General features: G+C 41.6%; 1 protein-coding gene across 2 annotated transcripts; it reads left to right on the top strand.

Annotated features, from left to right (window-relative positions):
* The first annotated feature begins 11,003 nt into the window (after positions 1 to 11,003).
* LOC134579548 (olfactomedin-like protein 1) lies at positions 11,004 to 15,837 on the top strand. 2 transcript variants are annotated; one of them, XM_063438877.1, is made up of 3 exons: positions 11,004 to 11,252; positions 12,866 to 13,163; positions 14,678 to 15,837. In XM_063438877.1, exons 1-3 carry the CDS (start codon positions 11,127 to 11,129, stop codon positions 15,466 to 15,468), a joined length of 1,215 nt encoding a protein of 404 aa, XP_063294947.1. In that variant the 5' UTR covers positions 11,004 to 11,126; the 3' UTR covers positions 15,469 to 15,837. The 2 variants fall into 2 exon arrangements, with proteins under 2 accessions (XP_063294947.1, XP_063294948.1); XM_063438878.1 differs by having other exon boundaries at positions 11,188 to 11,252; positions 12,871 to 13,163.
* The last annotated feature ends 3,338 nt before the right edge of the window (positions 15,838 to 19,175 follow it).

Here is a 19,175-nt window from a genome sequence, read left to right as displayed (position 1 = left end):
GGGCAGCTTCATCAGGACGTATGATACAGAGTAGGTATGTAGGCATGTGTACCTCCACTGGCCACTCCTCAGATGGCTGCTAGAGGTGCTTCCTGGGGCAGTGCTGCACACTATGACTGCCATTCAGTGTCTCCACCCTCTGCATGGAAACACTAAACTTTCCCCATAGAGATGCATTGATTAAATTCATGTCTATGAGGAGATGCTGATTCACCAGGGCTGTGCTTTGTTTGTGCTGGCTATGCTTCTGCTCCTTGACAGTCTCAGCCAATCACATGCTTTCCTATGGGAATGTATTGTGATTGGCTCAGTTCAACACTTCTGATGATGTCAGCTAAGCAGTCAAATCAGGGGTAGAGCCTCCAGCAGACTGGAATACATTTTATAATTTTTACTATATTTAGGAGGACAAGGGGAAAGGGGACATGGGGGGGCTAGATGGTGATTTTAACACTATAGGGTCAGGAATACATTTATGTATTCCTGTCCCTATAGTGTTTCTTTAACTATTTAATTACTCAATAAATGAATAAAAATATTCTGCTGGTCCCTGGACAAGCAAGTTCCGTTTATGTATATAAAGCAAGAAATATTTGAACTCATTCAGCTGAATCATTTGTATTTCAAAATGTCATTACACCTCACATGTAATAATTAGAATTATTTTATACGGAGTGGTCTGTCAATAATAAAAAAAACATTATGTTACATGTAATTTGTGTTGCTTCTCCTTTAAGAAAAAGTCCCAGAAAAGAAAATCCTTCTAAATTCTTACGGGTTGAGAACGCATACAGATAAAATCGAACTTAAACACAGCATTAATTATTTATGCGAACGGGGAAAACAGCATGCCCCTGGCCCAGCAAACTCTACGTTACATAATGTAACAGTTGTTAGAAAACTGCGCAATATATTTTTCAGAACCTCTCTTCCTATGGCCTCATTCTTGAACGTCAGCTGACTATATTTGCCCCATATACCAAAATTATGAAACCACTATTAGAATCTAAAGTAGATCCTAGTCAATTCGTAGAATTAGATATTCTATTCAGTTAAACCCAAACGAAATCTAAACTTCCTCTTTGTTTAACCCCTTGTGTTCCCTAGTGTTGGGAGATATCATCATACCAAATATTTGGCTCTGAAAGAGTTAATCACATGTAAGTCCATTGCTGTCATCATTCTACTGCACTCTGTGATTTAAACTGGTATTACCAACATTCTTGAAACATTACTGATAATAATTAATATTTAAGCTGATGTCAGTACACAATGGTAAATTTTATTATAAAAGAGTTGTACCGATACTCTTGCATTACTATTTTCCTATACTTGTGAGAGACTAGAACAAATATATTTTGATATGTATACATTCCTTAAAACTAACCCCTTTTTAATTTGTATTTAATTTTTTCTCATCTGCCGTGAAGATGTTAATTGGCTCCTCTCTTGGGAGGAGCTGACCCTGTTTTTTAAGTGACAGCTATGCATTTCCCACAAAATGCGGTCGAACAGGGATTCACATGATAAATAATTCAGTATGTAAAGACATGAATGTAAGAATTTAATATATTGTAAGGATTGCTCATGTGCAAGCTGTGTATAACGTTATGAGAGAACCGGTCATGAGTTGGTGGACACAGGTCGTACAAGTACTTGTACAGATCGGAAAAAATTTTGCTGGAATACCCTCAGGGGGCAAATCCTTTACGTAAACCATTAGGAGACCACCAATAAAGTTTCACAAATAAAACACATATTAATAATTTAGAGGGTTAACTTTGTGACAGCTGAGAATAGAGGAGCCCTCCCTGACTTTGAAAAAGTCATCATTGTTTTACAGTTCGTTAATTAACAGCATTTCTTTTAAGACGAAAATGTGAAACTTATATAACAAACTTCAAGACCAAAAAAATACATCCTGGGCTGAATATATTTGATTATATTGTTCTGGTAATTTTCCTGCTTCGTTTTAATATTTCATTTTGTCCTACTTATGGTTTACTGGGGCCTTCATTGAGTCTCCATTTATAATATGAAATCTTGTGACACCTGCTGTTCAAAATGTGAATAGCAGTTAACAATCTTTGTTTTACCATGGCTCGGACACATTTGTAGTTTCTAACTGATTCATGCATTTTCATTGGCTGAAAATATAAATATCACTATTTATTAAATATAACCCAAATGAAAACATGCATATCTAAAAGAACTCGGTTGCGGAGGTCTGGCCCAGTGTGAGTGTTATCAGCGGGCTGGTCATGGTTGTGGTTCCTTGCTTGGGTCAGTATGGGTTTGGTGTTGCTGTTTTTTGAGTCCTGTTAGTAAGTCTTGAGTATGCTCTACCTCTCGGTAGAGGTGTAGTTGGCTTGAGCTCAATAGAGACTACTCATGAGGGGTGGTAGCCCTAACCTAGGGGCTGTCGGGGGTGTGTGTTCCGTCTTGCAACGTGATACGTATTCTGTGGACGCAGTATTGTGTGGCAGCGCCTTCTCTAGCAGGCTCTTATAGTAAGCATTAAACTAGTGTCGTTACTTGTGTAACATTAACAAGTATGCGCGTGCGTGGTATATAAGCATTTTATAACATGAACATTTTGTATCACCTTTGAACAGGCAGGGGTAGGAGACTTCTCCCCCCCCTACCTGTCAGGTGGCCTGTGTGTCCAGTCTCTGCCTTCTTGGAATGAATATTTCCGCGGCTGCTGGGTTCCAGGCTTGGGCAGTGTTTTGGTCGGGTTTGTTCGGTAGGCCCAGCTTCGTTAGAAGTGCGGGTGCTTCAGTCCCCGAGGAGAGTTTGTGTGTGGTCCCTTTGTGGGTGACTAGTAAGGAGTGTGGGTTACCCCAGCGGTATGGTATCCCCGCTGTACGCAACTGACTGGTGAGTTCACTGAGTGATTTTCTCCATTGGAGAGTGGTTTTGGTTAAGTCCTGATAGAAGGTTAGTTGGGACTCTTCGAAATCCAGTGGAGTCTTGCCTTTGATCGCATTCATGATGTGCCCCTTGTCTTGGGGTGGGACACAGCGGAGGATGACATCTCCAGCAAGCGTGGTGGCAGCTCTGGGAGGCGTTGGTAAGCGGCATATGCAAAAATATTAAGTCGTTTAAAATTCTTACTCCTCAATATTAAATTGAGGCCTGTATTTGATGCAATTCGGAATGTATAAAATAAACCGCTTTGTAGCCATTGGAGAAAGTTGGGTAATGACATCAAAGTTCCTCTTTAGATTCAATCATCTCCTGCAATGTTATGAAAAGAACCATGTGGCAGGATGCAGTTACTAACAGGCCCGGACTGGCCATCGGGCACACCGGGCAAATGCCCGGTGGGCCGCGGTGGCCATGGGCCGAGGCCGGCAGGGGAAGGTCCCAGGATCTCCCCTGCCGGTCTTTGCAGGGCCGGCACTATCCGAGCGCCGGCCCCGCTGTTTTCAATGAAGGGCCGGTGAGGAGATCATAGATCTCCCTCACCGGCCCCCTTGGAGAGACCTGCGGCTGGGGAGGGAGGTAGAGGACCCGGCGGAGCTCTATCTTGCAGCTCCGCCGGGTCCCTTTTGCGAGATCCGGCGCGTTGCCATGGCAACGACCGGATCTCGCGAGAGTGAACTCTAGCCCTCAGGCTAGAGTTCACTCACCACTGGACCACCAGGGATGGTGTCGGAGTGCCGGTCCCCCCCACCCACTCACCAGCATGCCGGTCCCCCCCTCCCAGGCTAAAGGTAAGAAGGGAGGGGGGGACATAATGCATACTTTTTTATTTATTTTACCCCCCCAACACTCAATCCCTTCTAACATTCACGCACAGCACACACATCACTATCACACACAGCACTCTCACTCCCATCACACACAGCACTCTCACTCCCATCACACACAGCACACACATCACTATCACACACAGCACTCTCACTCCCATCACACACAGCACTCTCACTCCCATCACACACAGCACTCTCACTCCCATCACAGCACTTTCACACACAGCACTCACTCCCATCACACACAGCACTCTCACTCCCATCACACACAGCACTCTCACTCCCATCACACACAGCACTCTCACTCCCATCACACACAGCACTCTCACACCCATCACAGCACTTTCACACACAGCACTCTCACACCCATCACACACAGCAGTCTCACACCCATCACAGCACTTTCACACACAACACTCTCACACCCATCACAGCACTTTCACACACAGCACTCTCACACCCATCACACACAGAACTCTCACACACATCACACTCAGCACTCACACACATCATCCACAGCACTATCACACTCATCACATTTAGGACTCACACACACATCACACTCAGCACTATCACAAAACACATCATACACAGCACTCTCACACACATCACACTCAGCACTCACGCACATCATCCACAGCACTATCACACTTGGCACTCTCACACACAGCACTCTCACACACATCACCCTCAGCACTCACACACATCATCCACAGCACTATCACACTCAGCACTCTCACACACATCACACTCAGGACTCACACACATCACACTCAGCACTATCACAAAACACATCACACACAGCACCCTCATACACAGCACCCTCACACACATCACACACAGCATCCATCATACACACATACTGCACCCCTCACATACACACCGAACCTCCCCAACACACACATACACAATACTTCCAAATATATATATATATATATATATATATATATATATATACACACACGCACACACACACTACATTCCTGACATACACACTCTGGATACCCTATACACACACTAGATTCCTTGTAAGCAAACACATACTACACCCCTAAACACACACTCTCTACAAACACTACATCACATATACACACACACACACACTATAGCCTGTATGCACACACTTGCTACATCCCCTATACACACATTCTTTACAGACCCTAGCCACATATGCATTACATTACACCACAAACACAACACGACTAAAACCGACCTTATTACACAATACCACACCACAATCAGCTCACTCTATACACACACACACACAATCCCACAAGCAGGCTCCAAACACAGCACGATACTCTTTCCTGGCATTTTTGTCTCCTGGTATCCATTTATAGAGACACCAGAGACAAGTTGCAAGGAAACACAGTGCAAGCATGTTATTAAATTTGCTTGCACTGTGCAGAACAAATACAGGGCTTTTTTCTCATGCTAGAGCTCTTTAGCAGAGCTCTGCGCATGGTCTGCCCTGGCCTGCACTTTGAGAAGGGGGCGTGTTTGTCGTTAGTGACGACAAAACACGCCCTCTCTGCACCGCCCCTTCTTAGTGGGCCGCTGTGATAAAAAAATGCCCGGGCCGAATTTTTATCCCAGTCCGGCCCTGGTTACTAATATACAAAGAGCAGGACATTCTATAATGCATAGGATATAAACAAAATGTCCTGCTACATTCACACATCTTGAATGGCATCTGTGCTGATTGTCATATTTCATCTACAGTCTGCACCCTTACAAGCAGTAACGTTCCTACACAGCTGGTGCCAAAGTTGGACCATCACTTCTCTTGTACAGATCCTGAGATGACTGTTATCTGACCCTAACCAACTATGGCTATTTTTTTAGAATCTTAATATAATGCAATACACAGGACGATCGTCTGTCTAACAGAAGTCCTACTTGGCATTAAAACTGTCCTACTCAGCATTTCAAATGCATTGGAGTTTTAAGTAACTTCGTTGCCTCTCACATCAATTTTGCTGGCAGAGCTCGTTTGCCTGCTATTTTAAATAGAGCAGAAAAGAATCTATTTCCATTGAAGTTGTTATCATTCTCTTATCTTCATGACAAGTTAACCACATGGAATAATGAGCTGATTTATTTTATCTGTGTGTGTGTGTTGTGTGTGTGTGTGTGTGTTGTTTTCTTTTTTAGTAAAACAGAGACATAAGAAACCATTTATGGTAAGTGAACATTTTTATTAGTGACTGATGTATGTTATTTTGCATCCAGAATGTACACAACATAATTTTAAGGACAAATGTGCCATTTGTGAAGTTTGGAGACAACCGGAATACAAACACTTTGACAAACAAAGTATCAAAATAACATATGGAACAAACTAGAATGTGTTTGTTTCCATTTGATCAATTCCAGATTCTTTGTAAACTCTATGACGGGGAAGAAGAATCCATCATGGAATTTTATTGCACCCAACACTAGGGCTTGTCAGCCAACTAAGCCAATGTTAACTTAAACGTTTCAGTGCAGGCTTCTATCGGCTGCATCACTTAAATACAATGCAAATAAATACATTTAATTATATGGTGTGCAGCTGACAGTTGGTAAGTATAAGCACATTGTGCAGAGGAATAAAATTACTTGTATTAAAGTTGTCACTGAGTAAAATTTCCCTATTCCATTTTCCATTGTAAACAAGTAAATGTCATTTGTTCGTTATAAAAAGAGAAAACAGAGAAAATAAATAATAAAATGTGACAATTAATAATAAAAGGAAGATGAACAATTGCTCTAGTGCAGTGTTTCCCAACCCAGTCCTCAAGGCACACCTACCAGTCCAGGATTTAAGGATTACCCAGTTTTGTCTAAAGCGTTTTTTCTTTTTTTTCTAAAAACACCTTAGACAAAACTGGGTAATCCTTAAATCCTGGCCTGGTAGGTGTGCCTTGAGGACTGGGTTGGGAAACACTGCTCTAGTTCAAGAGCAGTTGGAGTGTGCGAGGTGACCATAGGCTCCCTGTCAATCATTATTATAAGCTCCGCCCTTTACACCTAGCAGTCAGTATAGAGAGAGCCACCTCCATCTTAGCTCCCTGTCAATCAATGTTATAAGCTTTGCCCATTACACCTGGCAGTCAGTATAGAGAGAGCCACCTCCATCTTAGCTCCCTGTCAATCATTATTATAAGCTCTGCCATTTACACCTGGCAGTCAGTATAGAGAGAGCCACCTACATCTTAGCTCCCTGTCAATCATTGTTATAAGCTGCGCCCTTTACACCTGGCAGTCAGTATAGAGAGAGCCGCCTCCATCTTAGCTCCCTGTCAGTCATTATTATAAGCTACGCCCTTTGCACCTGGCAATCAGTATAGAGAGAACCACCTCCATCTTAGCTCCCTGTCAATCATTGTTATAAGCTCCGCCCTTTACACCTGGCAGTCAGCATAGAGAGAGCCACCTACATCTTAGCTCCCTGTCAATCATTGTTATAAGCTCCGCCCTTTACACCTGGCAGTCAGCATAAAGAGAGCCGTCTCCATCTTAGCTCCCTGTCAATCATTGTTATAAGCTCCGCCCTTTACACCTGGCAGTCAGCATAGAGAGAGCCACCTACATCTTAGCTCCCTGTCAGTCATTGTTATAAGCTCCGCCCTTTACACCTGGCAGTCAGTATAGAGAGAGCCGCCTCCATCTTAGCTCCCTGTCAATCATTGTTATAAGCTCCGCCCTTTACACCTGGCAGTCTCTTTCTTATTGCGAAAAATTTATAAATCGAAACATGGTTTCCCATAGGAATGCATTGAAAGCCAATTAATCCGTTCTGGAGGTCAGAAAAAAGTCAAAATGAGCTGGCATGGAAACCAACCCACAATGCAGAACACACAATAAAAGGCATGCAAACGACGAATCTCAGCTCTCTACCTTTCCACAGTTTGAGAAATGCACCAAAAAGTCCCAAAACAATTGAAAACAATTTCCAGAATGGCTCCAAAACTCGATGCAAAAACTGCTCCAACACCTCCACACTCAACGCCACGTGCTACCCACAGGCTCCAGCATGCAGGGGGCGGTGCTATAAACCTCCCAGGTGCAATGCATCCTGGGGAAACTTGTTTGTATTGCAAAAAAAATTGTAAACCGAGGCATTATTTTCAATGGATTTTCATTTGTAAACTGAAAATTATATTAACCGAGGCGTTTGTAAACCGAGGTCCACTGTATATAAATGTAAAAGTGGCATTTCTAGGTGATTCTCAATATTTTGTTCAATGGTGTTTGTTACAAAGTCCCCTCCGTCTGCTACAACCTTGCTACTTTGTTGTTTAATTTCACGAAAACTGTCTCAGGTCATTCGCATATACGAATGACCGACCAACCGGCCCTGACGTTTGCTGCTAATTAACCTTGTTCACCTCTACAATACCGAACAAACTATCAAACGACTGACCACCTTACCTGAGGAGTATGCCCCTGATTAACCACCCAGGAGCTGCATTTTTTGTGGTTAACCGCAGCCTAATTGACCTTCAACGGGGCTGTCATCTTTAACTCCCGAATGCCCAGCGGGACCGTACCGTTCGGTATTTTAAGACTACGTAGAGCATACAGACCCATTGCAGGACACTATGGCCCAGGACTACTGGGCTAATAACTCAACAGCCCTCAAGACAATCTTTATCCCCATGGCATTCCCATGCCATTTGTGAGATCTGAGAGCTTTTTGTATATTTTGTGCGCTCAGATCCAAGCTATCTGGGGGTAGGTTGAATGTGACAATTAAAGAATATGGTGTATAAGTTATGTATTTTTATTCAGCTTTCATGTATCTATAAAAGTTAGAATATTGCCTGTACCTGGAGATAATTGAGTTACTGTAACCGTTTAAACCAATTATCTCCAGGCTAGAGGGGAGGGTTTGAAAAGATGCACTTTGTCCCCATTGGTTATTGTCCCTTGTCACCCTGTGTACCATCAGGTCCAGAGGGGTGTGCCTCTGGCCTAAATACATGTATTTAAGCAGTGCATGAGTGATCAATAAACCAGTCTTCTTACCCTCAACTCACAGCCTTTACTCGTGTTGTAGGGAAATGCGTTATGCTAACTCTACCTATAGCTAGCTGGATGTTCTACACTTGCAGGATTATCGCTGGATGCTGTTTGGAATTTCGCTACTGCTCTCCAGGATTAGGAATCAGGACATCCAAGCAGTCCAACCCTCAGCCAGCCTGAGGTCAACCGTAATGGTGTTAATTCTAGATAGGTGACAATTCCCTTTTAAAGGGGCACTTCACAGCCCAAATGGGGAAAAAAGTAGAATTCAGTATTTAGTAGCTATACCCCCAATCGATACTTGCAGGTATTTTTCATACATGTATTATCTTAATCTTATATCTTAAAAACAGCTTGCAAAACTGTTCTTATGAACTGCAGCCTTTGCAATCCTTCCCCTTTCATCCTGAAAGAGACTAACAGTCTTGTCATGGGGTAAATAGTCTATCAGAGGCTTTTAATTAAGAAAACTCTTATGTTCTCCCTCCGTGTACATGCACACACTGGCATAACTACCGTGGTCGCAGGGGTCGCAGTTAAAACCGTGCCTGTCACTTCAGAGGGCCAAGTTGCCCTGTTGACCCCTGCAACCTTGGGCCAGCATAACTTCAAGGCCAGTGCAAGGGAGCACTGTCCCCGGGAGCACAGTCGGTGGGTGTCCGGCAGTAGGGGAGCGTACATCGCTTCCCTACTGCCAGTCACTGCATGCATCGTGGCCGAGCAAACCACGGGTCAGGGAGTCTGACAGTACTCCCCGTCAGTACTCCCCGGTCTGCTCGGCCACGCTAGATAGATGAGAGCAGGTACAGAAGGAAATGGAGAGAGGCTAGGGCTGGGAGAATGAGACACATGGGGGGGCTGTCAGGATGAGACACCTGGAGGGTCTGGGGGGGATGAGACACATAAAGGTTCTGGGGGGGAGTTGAGAAACATGAGGGGATTGGGTGATTGAGACACATGGAGAGGTTGGAGGGGGAATGAGACACATGGAGGGGCTGGGTGGGGATTAGACACATGGGAAGGCCCCAGGGCAATTTTTTCACCGGGATCAAATGATTTCTAGTTACACTTCTGATTCTAATCTAAGGTCTGAGAAGACCTGCCACTTCTGTTAGCCCAGGAGAGGTAACAGAAGTTAGAAGCAAACCTCCCTGGCTATTAACACTAGCTTAGTTGGCTGCCAAGTCCTGGTGTTGGGTTCAATAAAAATCCACGATGGATTCTTCTTCCCCGTCATAAAAGTTTACGAAGAATCTGAAATTGATTAAATTAAAACAAACACATTCTAGTTTGTTCCATATGTTACTTTGATATTTTGTTTGTCAAAGTGTTTGTATTCGGTTGTCTCCAAACTTCACAAATAGCGCATTTGTCCTTAAAATTATGCTGTGTACATTCTGGATGCAAAATAACATACATCAGTCACTAATAAAAAATGTTCACTTACCATCCAAGAGGCTGTTTAATTAATTAATAATAAAAGTAATTTCTCATAGAAATCGACAATTTTATGAAGTGCCTTTGTGATGGGATACTACTGACCCATAAAGCAATCTGAAGTCCTTTATGAATATGGAGCAGTCCTTTGAGATGACATTTGAATTCAGCTTACTGAATGGAACAAATAATCTTACTGTTTGTTTTACTGTATTTTAAGTGTTGAGACTTTAAGAACTGGCTAATCTAATCTGAAATACGCTGACTGCAAGGAAACACTAATATCAGATTTGGCAAAGTTTTTATGAGTGAAAGAGTTCTACATTTAGAACATTTTTAATAGAGAAATATCCAATTTAATGCAGTATGACGGCATTAAAAAAAAATAAACAATCTGTAGAGTTAAACACCCCAAACTCTTTTAGCACAGATTTACAGTCTGAGCCTTCAAAAGTGTGGAAAAAATATTGGTTTTGTCCCTGTGGCTGATTAATTAACTGTTCGTCGTTTTTCTTTTGGGATTTTACCAATTTATTTTGTGTTACCCTTCCTCTTATCAGATCTCTCAGATTTTCTGTAATTGAATTCCACTTGTAAAATAATTTTGCTAGCGTTGATGAAATTCGAGAAGGAAAGGCCGCTGACAACTGTTAGCGCGAAACAACAGTTGCAGATGTGAATGATTTATGAGTTAGATCTGAATACACATCTGGATCTAATTGTAACCAGCTGAAAAATTGGCAATTGCATGTAGACTTCTAGAACGTATTTGTAAGAATCAGAAAGCATTAACTCAGCAGTCGTTACAGAACAAACAGTGTGCTTTATTGCTACCGATCTTGGAGAACTTTTTGAATGTCAGGACAACGCTTCGTAACATCACGCAGACATTTCTAGATCATAAAAGGAGTTCAAGAAGGGATGGCGTCTATATATATCGTTTCTGTATTAGTTGTGCTATTAGTAAAAGCTCAGAGGGAGTCTTTGGGTAAAGCGGAAGATATAAGTCTGGTTCGGTACATTGAGGGTCGCATCTTGCTTCTAGAGGTATGTCTGGCAGCAGATAAATATTTGTTTTATTTTGCTTTTTAAGATGTTTGAAGTTCTAAAGAAAATAGTAAATTTTAATGTCACTCTGGGGGAAAAAACAGTTAATATTCCTAATGAGTTACTGGCAAAATAAATGATTCATGTACACATAGATGATTGGACATATAACATAGTCAAGATTTGTTTCTGGAAACAAATATTTTACACATCATATGAATATATATAGACTGTTAAACAATCCCCTGATACAGATTAAAGATTAGAGTTACAGAATGCCATTTAAAACTAAGTAACTAAGTTGGCAAAATCAGTCTGCATACGTAGCCATGTTTTCCATTATAAAATATCTCATTTTATCCAGTAAATTTTACAGTAAAGAGCAGTTTCCATATGGTTTGAATTAAATCTATTCTTTGTTCTGCTTTAAGTCGCTGTTATTTTATCAAAGCATAACATTTCTACCAGTATTGTCATATGTTGTAAATAAGGGGATCTTAACCTTTTGTGACAGGGGTACGGTTTTCTTATATGCATTAGTTTAAAAACCCAGTAGAGACAGTAGTTTTTCAGTAGTGCAACTGTCTCGAGGACCAATTCATCACAAGTAATATAATTAGCAATATATTAAACTATGCAACATACTTGCCTTTAGATTAAACTATGCACCAAGCCTTAAAAGATTACTCCAAGCACCATGCTCACCACATCCTGCTCTAGTGGTTATGGTACCCTGTTTCCTTGTAATAGGACAAAGTGTTTTGCAAAAGTTGCCCTATTACCTGGGTCCCCGTCAGGTGCTGAGGATCTTCTTGTGTCCAGACAGCCAATAATTGCAGTTCTGTGCACCAAGACCAATTTAAATCACTGAAGTGGTCATGGTGCAAGTACTAATGGTTTAATTAGTCTGTTCCACCGTGCCTGGCATGTCTTGTTCTTGAACTAGAGGAGGCAGGGCAATGTCCAACCTATTGTGAGCAGTGGCCTAGTGGTCTGCTGAACATGATATGCCTGGTTCCAGGGTAAAGGGGGGACACTGAAACATAACTAAGGGTTTGAAAGCTACTGTTTCACTAAAAGAGAATACTAGGAACATTTTGAAAGGAGTCTTCTTAAAGGGACAGCTCATTGAAGTAGTCTGGGTGCAGCGTCCCAGGTTCCTTAATCCTGAATTATTTTTGCTGCAATAATTACCTGCCCGGGTTAATTCCACATCTAGTGTCAACCAAACAGCCACTAGAGGGACCTCCGGGTTGTTAGGTGACTTCTGGTCACTATGTATGGGGACATCCAGTGTCACCCAAACACCATAGGAAAGCATTATACATGGCTGACTTTGGTGGGGGGAGGAGCAGTGTCAGCTATGGTTTTTTTTTTGTTTTTGTTTTTTTTAGTTCTGCACCAGGTAGAGGGGCACTACAGGGATCTATAGTGCCAGGAAAACAACTTTTAAAACAATTAAGTTATAAGAAGTGTGCAGAGTTTGACTTTATCCCTACATTACTTTATTCCTACAAATAAAATGTTATTCTGTGTAACTAACTAATGGCAAATATTGTGTATGCTATCCTTATTGCTATTATTATTGATATTTTGTTAACACGTTGTTTCAGGACAGATTGTACAAATGCGAACAGGACATACAACAATCAATGCAACTATTTAAAGACCTTTCACATAAGCTAATTTTGCGTCTAGACAGTTTTAATAGATATAAAACAGAAGCAAAGAATGAGATGGACAATTTGTTGGCAAGACTTGAAAGAGCCGAATGGGACATAGACTACCTAGAAACGACAACTTCCTCCAATGCATGTCTGGAAGTTGATGACCACCTGGTGGAGAAGCAAGTGATAGAACATGAAGAGTATGAAGAAGAAAAGAGAAAGATTCAAATGAATCTTAACACAAGTAGGTAAACTGTATATTCTTACAAACAGAGTAAAATGGACATTTCTTACAATAATAATTGAGCTGATGATCTTTGGGCAATCAGTATTCTAAAAAGTTAGACTATGTGCTTCTTCAAAAATAATGGTTTAAGGAAAATTAAGATAACATGTGGATTCACTCTCATATTTTTGAGAGTTACCAACAGAGGGTGCCCTCAAATCATAAATAAGTCCTATGGACATTTAACAGTGGTTTTAAATATATTTACTTACTTTATTACTTTTAAAGTAATGCTATCCAAAACGTGCAGGGTAATTTGTCATATACCATCTAGAGAAAACCTTACATCTGTTTTAGAAAATATATTGTAGGAATAAAGCACTGTGAGATCCATTGGATCAATTGTATTCTAAGCAACCTCTTAAGGACATACTCCAGGCACCTTACCAACTTCATCTCAGTGAAGTTGTTATGATGCAAGTAGGACCTGGGCGTCTTTCTACCTTAAAAAGTTAAACTGTTTATGAACCATTTAAGCCCAAGACATCGGTGGAAAAAAGAAGGGTAAGGTGTTGGAACCAACTTCACAACTTTGGGGTTAATCCATTCATAAACAGTTTAATACCTTAAGGTAAGATGGTGCCTGGGACCACCTTGCACCAAAGCATTTTTATTGAGATGAAGTTGTTGTGGTGCCCGGAGTGGTCCTTTAAATTTTTAAATAGTTTTAAAAAGTTGTGCAAAGTGTGGATAAAATGTTGGTTATGCATCAAAAAGAGACACTGGTGGCTTGTGAAGAAGCATATTAGACTTTACTTGTGTGGATAAACAGCAAATATTTAGAACATATTAGTTACTTGAAAAGGCAGCCAACAGGGTGAAAAGTAGAAGGAAGAGAGGCAAAGAGCAAGAGAAAAAACTAAGAACTTCCTTCCTGTGAGTGTACCAACAAGTTCACATGCATGTATAAACAGTACTCTGAACTGCACAGCGCCATCTACAGCTCAAATGCTAAGTATATTCATATTATGCAGTACATGCTGTTGTGTATCCCAACATTAGATTATCTTAGAAGAATGTTTACTCTGCCCTCTGAATAACAATTTGCCCATGGACTTCATTGAAGGAATGGCTACTCAGTTGGCACAATAATATTTTACTCTACTAACAGAATCCAGCCCAATGGTTTTTCTAGAATCTCCACTTTGTCTTGCATTTGAGATTTCTTTTCTTCTTATTTCCCCAAACATTTTTTTAACTCGGCAACCTTGCTTTTCTCTGTATATCTTCTTTATCAACTACTATTTTTTCTCTTTATTGTTACTTAGATATTTCTGATTACGAATTTTTCTACGTTTTTCACAGTATTTCTCAACTATAGTGTAAACATAAGTCAGAGCTTACAGAGTACCAAATGTAAAAGTTAAAAAAATATAGAATTATTTTATAATAAAAACTCCCAACTACAATTCTGAAATTGACATAATGAAAAAAAGAGTAATCAACAAATATGTTTATTTAATTTACCCCAGGCTGTAACAGCATGCTAGCGCACATCAAGTCTCAGAAAACGGTGAAGAAAACGAAAATTACTATTGGCTCGTGGATGAAGAATTGCGACAATCAGTCAGACCCGCAGGAGATCTACTTCTTTAGTGGGGCCAAAAATAATGTAATCTTGACTTTTGCAAATATCAGAGATTTTAGCAGCACGGGTTTTATGCAGAAAGCCGAACATCTATACCTTCCATTCTTCTGGCAAGGTACTGGTCATGCACTTTACCATAATTACCTGTTTTTCCATAAAAATGGTACACTGAATGAAATTGTCAGGTATAGTTTGAGAGATAATGTTACGCAATCCATGGAACTGCATGGCGCAGGAGACTTTTCTCCATACCATCTTTCTCCTTTCACGAAAATTGATTTTGCGGTGGATGAACAAGGACTTTGGACAATCCATGCAGATTCAGGCATTGAAGGAAATATTGTCCTCACAAAATTAAACTATAATAACCTGACTATTGAGCACATGTGGAATACGACTTGTGAAAGCACCAATGCCGAAGCAGCCTTTGTAATCTGTGGAACCCTGTATGTCATGTACAACAGTCCAAACGGTGGAAGGTCTCATATTGATTGCATATATGACACATCAGATATTATCTCTATTCATGAGACACCTACCTTATACTTTCCCAAGAGATACAGCAGCCATTCCTCCTTACACTACAACCCAGTAGACCAAACATTGTATGGTTGGGATGAAGGATACCAGATGCTCTATAAATTTGACTCAAAGCCAAAATTTGCACAGCCCTAAAGAAAAACAGAATAATAAATGTGTAAAATAAATCATACAATAAATATAGTAGCAAAAAAAAAAAGAAGAAGGTTTCGCATAGCACCTGTTATTTTGGCCAATGGAAAGGTAGTGGTGTATGAAAGGAATGCTGATATAGCAAGTCTGTTGTTAAAATTTAATTTCGATGACATCACATTACATATTTGCCATTTGGAATTCTGATCACTGGTGGGTAAACCCTGCCGCAGTTCTTGAGCAAGAAGTCTGAGCTGTAGAGCTTGGCAAATCTTCCAATGACAAGGCTCCCAAAAGGTCCCTAAAGCTGATTTTTCCATTGATGTCCATAAAGTTTCCATTTTGATGATAAACTCTGTAGAGAAGTGGCAACTGTAACCACAGTCTGCACCACAGTAGAGTTTTCATTGTACTTGTCAGAGCTATATGTGGTACAAGATGCTGTTTGGTTCAACTGGCAAGTATATTGAGATCGGTGTAGATTCACCAGTGAATGCAGGTGGTCATAATGTTCAGACTGCTACCTAGAGGTCAACTTGAACTAACTACACCGTTATATATAATGCAAAGGCAGTTGTGAAACAAAACAAAGTATACCCCTCAATTAATATAAGACAATAAAAAGAATATGTCTTGCACCAGAAAAAGATTATCCCATCCAAAGGAAAAAAAACATTTACAAGTATATTTTGAATTGCATGAGTATTCCCCGAATAGTTTTATGGGGAGCAAATTTATGAATCACCTTTTAAACCAGGGGTCGTCAACCTGGTCCCTACCGCCCACTAGTGAGGGATTTGGGATTTCAGGTGGGCGGTGGTGGGTTCTCCGTAAAATGCTGGTGGGCCACGATGTGCAGGCCGGCAGGGGGGAGATCCTTTCATCTCCCCTGCCTGCCCATGCAGAGGGACAGCCTTGCTGTGAGCCCTCTCGGGCCAGGGAGGAGATCAAAGAGCTCCCTCACTGGCCCGCTGGCACTTACATCCAGCAGAGGGAGGGAAGGACCTGGGAGGCTCTATGTTCCTCCCGCTATCAGGCTGGTCGAAGCATTGCCGCGTGGTACCATGGCAATGCTCTGATACAATGCTGTGCTGGCAGGAGGAATGGAGAGTCAGCCTGCAGCTGGAGGAGCTGCAGGCTAATGTGAACATGCCACCATTGGACCACCAGCGCTTGCAGCATTATGTCTCCCCTCCCCGGTAAAAGGTAAGAAGAAGGGAGGGGGAGACATTAAGATAGATTTTTACATTTCACCCACCTACACACAGCATAGACCCTATGTACCCTTCACACACTTCACACACACTACACACTTTAGACCCGTCCACCCCCTCTAACTACCGTCCCATATCCCTGCTCCCTTTTTCCTCAAAGCTTCTGGAAAGAATTGTCTTTACCCGTGTGTCTCATTTCCTCAATTCCAACTCTCTCCTTGACCCCCTTCAATCTGGCTTCTTCCCTCTCCACTCTAAAGAGACTGCGCTTATCAGTCACAGCTAAATCCAAAGGCCACTACTCCATACTAATTCTTCTTGACCTCTCAGCGGCCTTTGACACCGTTGATCATTCTCTCCTTCTTCAAACTCTTCAATCGCTTGGTCTCTGTGACTCTGTCCTCTCTTGGTTTTCCTCTTATCTCTCCCAACGCTCATTCAGTGTCTCTTTTTCTAATGATACCTCCTCCCCTCGTCCTGTCTCGGCTGGAGTCCCCCAAGGCTCTGTCCTTGGTCCCCTTCTATTTTCTCTTTATACTGCCTCTCTTGGCAAACGTATTACCTCTTTTGGATTCCGCTACCACCTGTACGCTGATGACACCCAGTTATATCTCTCCTCCCCGGACCTCTCCCCTGCCGTCCTGCAACGTGTCACTGCTTGCCTTTCTTCCATCTCTGACTGGATGTCCTCCCGCTTTCTGAAACTCAATCTCCCTAAAACTGAGCTCCTTGTCTTTCGTCCTCCTAATACTGATCCTCCTCTTTCACTCTCCCTTCAAGTTTGTGCTACCCACATCAGTCCATCCTTGCAAGCACGCTGTCTTGGCGTCATACTTGACTCTGGTCTCACCTTTGAGCCTCACATCCAGCATGTTGCCAAATCCTGTAGATTACATCTTAAAAACATAGCCTGCATCCGCCCCTTTCTTGCACCAGATACTACCAAGGAGCTTGTACATGGTCTAGTAATTTCCCGCATGGATTATTGTAACCCTCTCCTGATTGGTCTTCCCAAAAGCCATACTGCACTCCTACAGTCCATAATGAACGCTGCTGCTAGACTGATTTTCCTCTCTAGTCGTTTCTCTCACACCTCACCCCTCTGCCAGTCCTTACATTGGCTTTCTGTATGCTATATGAGTCAATTCAAGGTACTAACTCACACCTATAAAGCACTGAACAACTCTAGCCCCTCTTATATCTCCTCACAGATCCATAGGTATGTCCCTTCTCGGTCTCTCCGCTCTGCTCGTGACCACCTCCTGTCCGTTGTCCGCACCCGTACAGCCAACTCGCGCTTGCAGGACTTCTCGCGGGCGGCTCCCTTCCTATGGAATAGCCTGCCTACCGCCATCAGACTCTCCCCTAGTCTTGCATCTTTTAAGAAGTGCCTTAAAAACCATCTCTTTAGGAAAGCTTATGGCCTCCAAGACTAACCCCTACCTCACATACCTGTCTCTTGCCCTCTCCTAAAGGGCAGCCCACCTTATTTGATTGCAAATTCCTGTCCTAATGTGTTTTACACCCCACCTCCTATAGAATGTAAGCTCGATTGAGCAGGGTCCTCTTCAACCTATTGTTCCCGTAAGTTTATTTGTAATTGTCCTACTTTATTTGTAATTAAATCCCCTCTCATAATATTGTAAAGCGCTACGGAATCTGTTGGCGCTTTATAAATGGCAATAATAATAATAATAATAATAATAAATAGACACACTGCATTCCCCCCCCCCCCACACACACACACACACACACTCTGCCCCCTTCACACACACACACACACACACACAGGACATTTTACCATTAATAAAGATATAAAAGTGGGCGGTAGGTATTAAAAGGTTGACTACCCCTGTTTTAAACTCTTCTTTGCCTCCTATATAGGTCTGTTGAGAGAGCAGCAGTTGGAGTTTTGGTCAGCTTTAGAATAACCCGTAACCTGTTTCCTTCTTATCTTAGAATGAGTTTATGAAACAAGGAGCCAAGTTCGGATGTAGTATTCTTACTCTCTGTTTTGTTGAACAGCATTAAAAAAAAAAAAAAAACATTTCAAAGTAGAGCAACATTAAAAATTGTCTGTGATGTCATCAAAATTGCAGTCATGAGGCACCCATTGCTTTGCTACAGACATGAGATCAAATGAAGATCGTGGTACATTCCATTAAAAAAAATAGACTCTACCCCATTCTTTATATAACCCCTCGTCACATCCCTCTGCCCCTTTATCACCCTAGAGAATAATTGTTGCAATATTGTTGTTTTTTTTTTTTCTCATTTTTTGACTTTCTATTCTGGGTACACAGGGGCAGAATGCTTGTTTATGTTCAAAACCATACATAAAAAAAAATAAAACCACTGTGCTTTCATTAATCGAAATAATGGCCTGAATTTTAATTGTAACTGCAAGAATAGTCAATACTGTGATGCATATTTCAAAAAGATTTTATTATCTGTACTGCATGATATAAATTCAGACATTCCAAGTCACAATATAGA

This window comes from Pelobates fuscus, chromosome 12 (assembly GCF_036172605.1).
Source record: "Pelobates fuscus isolate aPelFus1 chromosome 12, aPelFus1.pri, whole genome shotgun sequence".
In the NCBI taxonomy this organism is placed as follows: Eukaryota; Metazoa; Chordata; class Amphibia; order Anura; family Pelobatidae; genus Pelobates; species Pelobates fuscus.
The sequence above is the reverse complement of the archived record's forward strand: the minus strand, read 5'-3'. Positions and strand labels throughout refer to the sequence as shown.